This window comes from Emys orbicularis, chromosome 7, assembly GCF_028017835.1.
Source record: "Emys orbicularis isolate rEmyOrb1 chromosome 7, rEmyOrb1.hap1, whole genome shotgun sequence".
Classification (NCBI taxonomy): Eukaryota; Metazoa; Chordata; order Testudines; family Emydidae; genus Emys; species Emys orbicularis.
The window spans coordinates 130479045-130488960 of NC_088689.1; the positions used below are offsets into that span (position 1 = coordinate 130479045).

At 73.7% G+C, this 9916-nt stretch overlaps 1 protein-coding gene across 2 annotated transcripts; it reads left to right on the forward strand.

The window, feature by feature from the left end:
• The first annotated feature begins 850 nt into the window (after positions 1-850).
• Positions 851-9678, forward strand: NDUFAF3 (NADH:ubiquinone oxidoreductase complex assembly factor 3). 2 transcript variants are annotated; one of them, XM_065407953.1, is made up of 6 exons: positions 851-897; positions 7159-7248; positions 7736-7928; positions 8301-8367; positions 8803-8903; positions 9431-9678. In XM_065407953.1, exons 2-6 carry the CDS (start codon positions 7163-7165, stop codon positions 9524-9526), a joined length of 543 nt encoding a protein of 180 aa, XP_065264025.1. In that variant the 5' UTR covers positions 851-897; positions 7159-7162; the 3' UTR covers positions 9527-9678. The 2 variants fall into 2 exon arrangements, with proteins under 2 accessions (XP_065264025.1, XP_065264026.1); XM_065407954.1 differs by having other exon boundaries at positions 7159-7234; positions 7734-7928.
• The last annotated feature ends 238 nt before the right edge of the window (positions 9679-9916 follow it).

Here is a 9916-nt window from a genome sequence, read left to right on the forward strand (position 1 = left end):
CCACGCTAAGGCAGCGCTGGTTCATTTCGCAGCCTGGCCTGACGTTGGAACCAGGTTTGGTTTTTGGAACGTCCTGGAGTTCTGTCGCCATCCCAGTGAGCAGAGTTGGTGGCCAGGTCCTGCGCCTGGCCGCACCGTCTGCAGCTCCCGCCTTCAGGGGCTCGGCTCCCGGAGCTGTGCCCCAATCTGATGCCCCACCTCCCCAGTGCAAGAGGTCCCGGCTAGCCCCCAGCCCCCCTCCAAAGCCGCTTTGGCTGTCTTTACCCATGATGCTCTGTGCCAGGTCTCCTCAGGTGACTGTCCCTGAGGCGGGGCACTAGCCGGGGGCCGGGGGTGGGAGCCCCCAGCCCGTCTCCCCTCTGGCGATGGCGAGGCCAGCTTGGAAGTGATCTGCGCCACCATCTGCCAGCACCACCCCGGGAGGGGACAAGCCGGCACCGCTCAGCCGCGACTCATTGTCAATTAACTGACACCCGGGAAAAGCCCCTGGTCCCCAGGGGCAGGTGCTTTCCAGCAGCCCTGGCACTCGGCTCAGGGCCCGGGTGGGGGGCGAGTGAATCACTCCAGGCTCCTCTGGCCCAGCAGCCCTGGGGCTGCCCTGGCTGCAGCGTCCCGGCCACACCGCAGCGACCCCCGCCCGGGCCTGGGGGCAGCACAGCCCCCCAGGAAGGGACTGGGAGCGTGGGCAGAGGGCTGGGGGTGCTGGCCCCGCACAGAGCCGTGGGGCTGGGGGAGCTGGGGCGCAGGGGGGGGGCGGCACAGAGCCGTGGGGCGCTGGGGCTGGCAGAGCACGGGGGAGCTCCCAGCGCCGGGCAGCAGGGGGCAGCATCGGCGGCGGCAGGGCCCAGCCGGCCGCTCTTCCCGCCGCTCCGCTCCTCGGCAGCGTCCCCAGGCCTGGTAAGCGGGGCTCGTGCAGCCGCCCCCCCCCCGTGCCGGTGCCCCCCCCAGCCCAGCCCCCCCACCAGTGCCCCTCACTCCCGACCCGCAGCCCCCCCAGCCCCCCCACCAGTGCCCCTCACTCCCGACCCGCAGCCCCCCCAGCCCAACCCCCCCCGCCAGTGCCCCTCAGTCCCGACCCGCAGCCCCCCCAGCCCAGCCCCCCCACCAGTGCCCCTCACTCCCGACCCGCAGCCCCCCCCAGCCCAGCCCCCCCCACCAGTGCCCCTCACTCCCGACCCGCAGCCCCCCCAGCCCAGCCCCCCCACCAGTGCCCCTCACTCCCGACCCGCAGCCCCCCCCAGCCCAGCCCCCCCACCAGTGCCCCTCACTCCCGACCCGCAGCCCCCCCAGCCCAGCCCCCCCACCAGTGCCCCTCACTCCCGACCCGCAGCCCCCCCAGCCCAGCCCCCCCACCAGTGCCCCTCACTCCCGACCCGCAGCCCCCCCAGCCCAGCCCCCCCACCAGTGCCCCTCACTCCCGACCCGCAGCCCCCCCAGCCCCCCCACCAGTGCCCCTCACTCCCGACCCGCAGCCCCCCCAGCCCCCCCCGCCAGTGCCCCTCACTCCCGACCTGCAGCCCCCCCAGCCCAGCCCCCCCCGCCAGTGCCCCTCACTCCCGACCTGCAGCCCCCCCAGCCCAGCCCCCCCCGCCAGTGCCCCTCACTCCCGACCCGCAGCCCCCCCCAGCCCAGCCCCCCCCGCCAGTGCCCCTCAGTCCCGACCCGCAGCCCCCCCAGCCCAGCCCCCCCCGCCAGTGCCCCTCACTCCCGACCTGCAGCCCCCCCAGCCCAGCCCCCCCCGCCAGTGCCCCTCACTCCCGACCCGCAGCCCCCCCAGCCCAGCCCCCCCCGCCAGTGCCCCTCACTCCCGACCCGCAGCCCCCCCCAGCCCAGCCCCCCCCGCCAGTGCCCCTCAGTCCCGACCCGCAGCCCCCCCAGCCCAGCCCCCCCACCAGTGCCCCTCAGTCCCGACCTGCAGCCCCCCCAGCCCAGCCCCCCCCGCCAGTGCCCCTCACTCCCGACCCGCAGCCCCCCCAGCCCAGCCCCCCCCGCCAGTGCCCCTCAGTCCCGACCCGCAGCCCCCCCAGCCCCCCCGCCAGTGCCCCTCAGTCCCGACCCGCAGCCCCCCCAGCCCCCCCCGCCAGTGCCCCTCACTCCCGACCTGCAGCCCCCCCAGCCCAGCCCCCCCCGCCAGTGCCCCTCACTCCCGACCCGCAGCCCCCCCCAGCCCAGCCCCCCCCACCAGTGCCCCTCACTCCCGACCCGCAGCCCCCCCCGCCAGTGCCCCTCAGTCCCGACCCGCAGCCCCCCCCGCCAGTGCCCCTCACTCCCGACCCGCAGCCCCCCCAGCCCAGCTCCCCCCGCCAGTGCCCCTCAGTCCCGACCCGCAGCCCCCCCCGCCAGTGCCCCTCACTCCCGACCCGCAGCCCCCCCAGCCCAGCCCCCCCACCAGTGCCCCTCACTCCCGACCCGCAGCCCCCCCAGCCCAGCCCCCCCACCAGTGCCCCTCACTCCCGACCCGCAGCCCCCCCTAGCCCAGCCCCCCCCCACCAGTGCCCCTCACTCCCGACCCGCAGCCCCCCCCAGCCCAGCCCCCCCCACCAGTGCCCCTCACTCCCGACCCGCAGCCCCCCCAGCCCAGCCCCCCCACCAGTGCCCCTCACTCCCGACCCGCAGCCCCCCCCACCAGTGCCCCTCAGTCCCGACCCGCAGCCCCCCCGCCAGTGCCCCTCAGTCCCGACCCGCAGCCCCCCCAGCCCAGCCCCCCCACCAGTGCCCCTCACTCCCGACCTGCAGCCCCCCCAGCCCAGCCCCCCCCGCCAGTGCCCCTCACTCCCGACCCGCAGCCCCCCCCAGCCCAGCCCCCCCCGCCAGTGCCCCTCAGTCCCGACCCGCAGCCCCCCCAGCCCCCCCGCCAGTGCCCCTCAGTCCCGACCCGCAGCCCCCCCAGCCCAGCCCCCCCCGCCAGTGCCCCTCACTCCCGACCCGCAGCCCCCCCCAGCCCAGCCCCCCCCGCCAGTGCCCCTCAGTCCCGACCCGCAGCCCCCCCAGCCCCCCCGCCAGTGCCCCTCAGTCCCGACCCGCAGCCCCCCCAGCCCCCCCGCCAGTGCCCCTCACTCCCGACCCGCAGCCCCCCCAGCCCAGCCCCCCCACCAGTGCCCCTCACTCCCGACCTGCAGCCCCCCCAGCCCAGCCCCCCCCCGCCAGTGCCCCTCACTCCCGACCCGCAGCCCCCCCCAGCCCAGCCCCCCCCGCCAGTGCCCCTCAGTCCCGACCCGCAGCCCCCCCAGCCCCCCCGCCAGTGCCCCTCAGTCCCGACCCGCAGCCCCCCCAGCCCCCCCGCCAGTGCCCCTCACTCCCGACCCGCAGCCCCCCCAGCCCAGCCCCCCCCGCCAGTGCCCCTCACTCCCGACCCGCAGCCCCCCCAGCCCAGCCCCCCCCGCCAGTGCCCCTCAGTCCCGACCCGCAGCCCCCCCAGCCCCCCCGCCAGTGCCCCTCAGTCCCGACCCGCAGCCCCCCCAGCCCCCCCCGCCAGTGCCCCTCACTCCCGACCTGCAGCCCCCCCCAGCCCAGCCCCCCCCGCCAGTGCCCCTCACTCCCGACCCGCAGCCCCCCCCAGCCCAGCCCCCCCCACCAGTGCCCCTCACTCCCGACCCGCAGCCCCCCCTGCCAGTGCCCCTCAGTCCCGACCCGCAGCCCCCCCCGCCAGTGCCCCTCACTCCCGACCCGCAGCCCCCCCAGCCCAGCTCCCCCCGCCAGTGCCCCTCACTCCCGACCCGCAGCCCCCCCCGCCAGTGCCCCTCAGTCCCGACCCGCAGCCCCCCCCGCCAGTGCCCCTCACTCCCGACCCGCAGCCCCCCCAGCCCAGCCCCCCCACCAGTGCCCCTCACTCCCGACCCGCAGCCCCCCCAGCCCAGCCCCCCCACCAGTGCCCCTCACTCCCGACCCGCAGCCCCCCCTAGCCCAGCCCCCCCCCACCAGTGCCCCTCACTCCCGACCCGCAGCCCCCCCCAGCCCAGCCCCCCCCACCAGTGCCCCTCACTCCCGACCCGCAGCCCCCCCAGCCCAGCCCCCCCACCAGTGCCCCTCACTCCCGACCCGCAGCCCCCCCCACCAGTGCCCCTCAGTCCCGACCCGCAGCCCCCCCAGCCCCCCCGCCAGTGCCCCTCAGTCCCGACCCGCAGCCCCCCCAGCCCAGCCCCCCCACCAGTGCCCCTCACTCCCGACCTGCAGCCCCCCCAGCCCAGCCCCCCCCGCCAGTGCCCCTCACTCCCGACCCGCAGCCCCCCCCAGCCCAGCCCCCCCCGCCAGTGCCCCTCAGTCCCGACCCGCAGCCCCCCCAGCCCCCCCGCCAGTGCCCCTCAGTCCCGACCCGCAGCCCCCGCAGCCCCCCGAGCCCCCCCGCCAGTGCCCCTCAGTCCCGACCCGCAGCCCCCCCAGCCCAGCCCCCCCACCAGTGCCCCTCACTCCCGACCTGCAGCCCCCCCAGCCCAGCCCCCCCCGCCAGTGCCCCTCACTCCCGACCCGCAGCCCCCCCAGCCCAGCCCCCCCCGCCAGTGCCCCTCAGTCCCGACCCGCAGCCCCCCCAGCCCCCCCGCCAGTGCCCCTCAGTCCCGACCCGCAGCCCCCCCAGCCCCCCCCGCCAGTGCCCCTCACTCCCGACCTGCAGCCCCCCCAGCCCAGCCCCCCCCCGCCAGTGCCCCTCACTCCCGACCCGCAGCCCCCCCCAGCCCAGCCCCCCCCCACCAGTGCCCCTCAGTCCCGACCCGCAGCCCCCCCCGCCAGTGCCCCTCACTCCCGACCCGCAGCCCCCCCAGCCCAGCTCCCCCCGCCAGTGCCCCTCACTCCCGACCCGCAGCCCCCCCAGCCCAGCCCCCCCCGCCAGTGCCCCTCACTCCCGACCCGCAGCCCCCCCAGCCCAGCCCCCCCACCAGTGCCCCTCACTCCCGACCCGCAGCCCCCCCTAGCCCAGCCCCCCCCCACCAGTGCCCCTCACTCCCGACCCGCAGCCCCCCCCAGCCCAGCCCCCCCCACCAGTGCCCCTCACTCCCGACCCGCAGGCCCCCCAGCCCAGCCCCCCCACCAGTGCCCCTCACTCCCGACCCGCAGCCCCCCCCACCAGTGCCCCTCACTCCCGACCCGCAGCCCCCCCAGCCCAGCCCCCCCACCAGTGCCCCTCACTCCCGACCCGCAGCCCCCCCCAGCCCAGCCCCCCCCACCAGTGCCCCTCACTCCCGACCTGCAGCCCCCCCAGCCCAGCCCCCCCCGCCAGTGCCCCTCAGTCCCGACCCGCAGCCCCCCCAGCCCCCCCGACAGTGCCCCTCAGTCCCGACCCGCAGCCCCCCCAGCCCAGCCCCCCCCGCCAGTGCCCCTCAGTCCCGACCCGCAGCCCCCCCAGCCCCCCCCGCCAGTGCCCCTCACTCCCGACCCGCAGCCCCCCCAGCCCAGCCCCCCCCGCCAGTGCCCCTCACTCCCGACCCGCAGCCCCCCCAGCCCAGCCCCCCCCGCCAGTGCCCCTCACTCCCGACCCGCAGCCCCCCCAGCCCAGCCCCCCCCGCCAGTGCCCCTCACTCCCGACCCGCAGCCCCCCCAGCCCAGCCCCCCCCGCCAGTGCCCCTCACTCCCGACCCGCAGCCCCCCCAGCCCAGCCCCCCCCGCCAGTGCCCCTCACTCCCGACCCGCAGCCCCCCCAGCCCAACCCCCCCCGCCAGTGCCCCTCACTCCCGACCCGCAGCCCCCCCAGCCCAGCCCCCCCCGCCAGTGCCCCTCAGTCCCGACCCGCAGCCCCCCCAGCCCAGCCCCCCCCGCCAGTGCCCCTCACTCCCGACCCGCAGCCCCCCCAGCCCAGCCCCCCCCGCCAGTGCCCCTCAGTCCCGACCCGCAGCCCCCCCAGCCCAGCCCCCCCCGCCAGTGCCCCTCACTCCCGACCCGCAGCCCCCCCAGCCCAGCCCCCCCCGCCAGTGCCCCTCACTCCCGACCCGCAGCCCCCCCAGCCCAGCCCCCCCCGCCAGTGCCCCTCACTCCCGACCCGCAGCCCCCCCAGCCCAGCCCCCCCCGCCAGTGCCCCTCACTCCCGACCCGCAGCCCCCTCCTAGCCCAGCCCCCCCCGCCAGTGCCCCTCACTCCCGACCCGCAGCCCCCCCCGCCGGTGCCCCTTACTCCCAACCCGCAGCCCCCCCCAGCCCAACCCCCCCCGCCAGTGCCCCTCAGTCCCGACCCGCAGCCCCCCCAGCCCAGCCCCCCCACCAGTGCCCTTCACTCCCGACCCGCAGCCCCCTCCTAGCCCATCCCCCCCCGCCAGTGCCCCTCACTCCCGACCCGCAGCCCCCTCCTAGCCCAGCCCCCCCCGCCAGTGCCCCTCACTCCCGACCCGCAGCCCCCCCAGCCCAGCCCCCCCACCAGTGCCCTTCACTCCTGACCCGCAGCCCCCCCAGCCCAGCCCCCCCACCAGTGCCCTTCACTCCCGACCCGCAGCCCCCCCCAGCCCAGCCCCCCCGCCAGTGCCCCTCACTCCCGACCCGCAGCCCCCCCGCCAGTGCCCCCACTCCCGACCTGCAGCCCCCTCCTACCTCTGCCCTGCCCCCCCCGCCAGTGCCCCTCACTCCCGACCCGCAGCCCCCCCCCGCCAGTGCCCCCACTCCCGACCTGCAGCCCCCTCCTACCTCTGCCCTGCCCCACCCACCAGTGCCCCTCACTCCTGACCCGCAGCCCCCTCCTAGCCCAGCTCTGCCCCCCCCCGCGCTGCCGGTGCCCCTCACTCCCGACCCGCAGCCCCCCCGCCAGTGCCCCTCACTCCCGACCTGCAGCCCCCCCCCGTGCCAGTGCCCCTCACTCCCGACCTGCAGCCCCCTCCTAGCCCAGCCCCCCCCCCCCCCCCGTGCCGGTGCCCCTCAGTCCTGACCCACAGCCCTCTGTGGTTCAGCCCAGGGCTCTCCCTCGCAGCTGGTGCTGGACCTGGACTGAGCCTGGCACTGGTGATTTCTCCAGTGCATGAGGGTTGCCTGGTACTTTACAGATGGGATCATGCCGCTGCCTCCAACCTAAGTGAGATGCAGCCCGTGGGCTGTGGGCCATGGTAACACACGTGTGGCAGCAGAGGGCTGAGCTCAGCTGTGGCACAGGGCGGGCGGGCTGTGAGCATGCACAGGGACTCCCCACGCCCAGCACCTTCCCGTGGGCAGCAGCTCTGGCTTTAACCCTCTCTCCGTGTCATTGCAGCAGGATGATTCTGGCCTCAGTGAAGATGTTCTGCCGCGGGGGCTTAACTCCTAGCTGGAGGCTGGCAGCTGCCAGGAGAGCACCTGACTGGTAAGGTCGGGAGAGCCCAGCGGAGCTGAGGGCCCCAGCACCACCTCTCCCTGGATTTCCCATGGCCCAGTGCAGACTGGCCTGACCATCTCTCAGGCAGAGTGAGCCTTCGTCAGCAGCTAGCAGAGCCTGGCTGCTCCGGGCCAACCCCCCAGCAAGCAGCAGCAGCCTCCCCCTCTCCGAACGGGGACTGTGGGGAATGAGGCCAGGTCCAGGCTGGCTGGTGCTCTAGCAGCAAGACCGAGCTGGCCAGCAGTGCCCATGGCCCCTCTTATCCAGGCCCAGCTACTGCTCCTGTAATTGGTCCCTGTGTGGTGCGGCTTGACCTGGCCACTCAAAGACTGCCTGGGAGCCTTGGGCGGCTCTGGGGTGAGCCAGCTCCCAAGCACAGTGCGGGGAGGTCTCTGCTCAAGGGGGACTGGCGAGGAAGCTGAGTAAGTCCTGGGGTTTTTGGCTAGTGGGTCTCAGTCAAGCCCTCTTGTGACAGGCAGCCGCGCCGGGGTCACCGCCTCACCCCTGCAGATGACGAGCTTTACCAGAAGACAACGCTGAAGTTGATGGAGCGGGAATCCCCCAGCATGATGCTCATAGACAGCTACACCAGCTGGGGCTTCACCATCAATGGAGACAAGGTGGTGGGGCCCTGCGCCATCATCCCACGCGCCATCCTGCAGTGGAATGTGAGTGCCCCAGCTGGCAGGGCCTGGAGCCTGGCCCCAGGGGACTTCCCCCTCCCCACAGGGCCTGGGCCTTCAACTCCCCACTGTGCTGAGCTCCCAGCCCTGGGGAAGTGGAGTTCCCCATGCCCAGGTGGCCAGTCCAGTCCTGGGGGTGGGGGTGTGGGAGACCCAGGGAGCTAGTCACTTTGACTCTTCCCTGCCCACAAGGGGGAGTGCAGGTGCTTTGACCTGAGCCTCCCTGGCTGTGTTGAAACCTGCCCAGTCCAGGCAGCAGTGAGCTCCAGGGGCATGGCCCCCATGCAGGGCACAGGCTGCATTGCAAGCCAGGTGGCATTGTGGGCAGGAGAGGTGAGTGTCCTTCCTTTCCTTCAGGTTGGCTCTTACCAGGACATCACCGAGGAGAGCCTGGTGCTGTTCCGGCTGCTGGAGCCGAGAATAGGTAGGTGGGAGGCGCAGAGATGAACGGGGCACTGGGGAATACTCTGCTGCTCCCTGCAGCGCTCTGCCATCACTGGTTGGGTGTGGCAGTCCCCAGAGCGAGCCAGGAACAGGGACTGCACTTGTGTGCTGGCACGTGTCCTGCTACCCTGGCCATGTGGGTTGTCTGAGCCAAAGCAGAACTTGCCCTTCCCCAGACGCTGCCCAGCAACAAGTGGGGCAGCCAAGCTGGGGTTACTCAGGGTCTTGGCCACTGCAGTTTGAATGGCCGGACGGGGCTGTGGCTGGGAGAGGGACAGGCCTTGAGGCCGGCTAGCGCCAGGATGGCTGTACAGGTTGTGTGCTGTGCACCCAATATTGAGGGCGGGAGGCGGGGCTGGGTTTTGCCATGTGGCCAACGCAGCCTCACTCAGCTGGGCTTGTCTCCTGCTGCTAGAAATCCTGGTGCTGGGCCTAGGGGACAAGGTGGAGCGGCTGGAGCCTGCTGTCCTGAAGTTCATGAGGGAATGTGGGATCGCTGTGGAGGTGCAGGACACGGTAAGGGGGGACATGCTGGGACCATGGGGGTGAAGCTGAGCAGACCTGCCAGGGCTGAACAAGGGGCACCTTCGGAGGCAAAGGTAATGGCTGTCTGTGCCCACCCAGCCAGGCAGCTGGAGCTAGATTCTCCTAGTGCAGCCACAGGGGGGATGGCCTGGTGCCCCAACCCTCCCCATGCCCTGCCCTCTGCATTGGCCCCTTGCTCAGCTGGGTGGAGGCCATGCGTGACCCTGCAGGGCAGGGAGTGTGAAGGGCCCCATGTACCCTCCAGCCCCATGACCTCATGCACACGCTGGGACAGGGCAATGGTGCCTTGGTGGCTATTGGCTTGAGACACACTCCTGCCAACACAAGGTTAATGTTACTTTTCTGATAGGCGCCAGGCAAGGAACTCTGGTCCCTGGGCTACAGATCACGTGTCTTAGCAGTGAAAGGCAGGCGGGGACTGGGGTAAATGGTCCCCATGGCCAAGGGCTCTGCTTTAGTCATGGAGTGTTTCTGGGCCTTTGCCTTCTCTTTCACAGCCTAATGCTTGTGCAACGTTCAACTTCCTGATGAGCGAGCGTCGTGCGACCGCGGCTGCCCTCATCCCCCCCAGTGCTGGCAGAGCCCTGATGTAGAAGCAGCTCCGCGGCTGAGCCCGTCTGGGCCTTGGGACTCACACCCAGCCTGTGTACAAAGGGTTAAATGCCTCACAGGGCCTGGAATGGGAACATGAACTGTTACTAGGAAGGAGAAAATGTTTCAGAATAAACAGTGAGCAGCCACCCTGCATGCAGCTTTTCCTGGGAAGGGCTGTGGGTGCCCAGCTGTGAATGCTTCCTTCCTCCTGGCCCCTCCCTCATCAGGGGAGGGGGGCAAAGGAAGACAAGGGGCTACAGCAGCCCTCGTGCTCCCAGCCCTTGGAAAGCAGGGGCAGCTACCTCCATGTTCGTGCAGAACAGCTCTTGGCACAGGCTGCTGCCATTCTTGGGGCCTCTCTCTCCCCCGGCCCCAGGAATGCCAGTGAC

What these genes read in the sequence shown, in the direction of transcription:
- NDUFAF3 (XM_065407953.1), top strand. Translation starts at nt 7,163, where the DNA reads ATGATTCTGGCCTCAGTGAAGATGTTCTGCCGCGGGGGCTTAACTCCT. An exon ending in GCCAGGAGAGCACCTGACTG is followed by an intron (nt 7,249 to 7,735) that starts GTAAGGTCGGGA and finishes CTCTTGTGACAG; the next exon opens with GCAGCCGCGCCGGGGTCACC. An exon ending in GCGCCATCCTGCAGTGGAAT is followed by an intron (nt 7,929 to 8,300) that starts GTGAGTGCCCCA and finishes CCTTTCCTTCAG; the next exon opens with GTTGGCTCTTACCAGGACAT.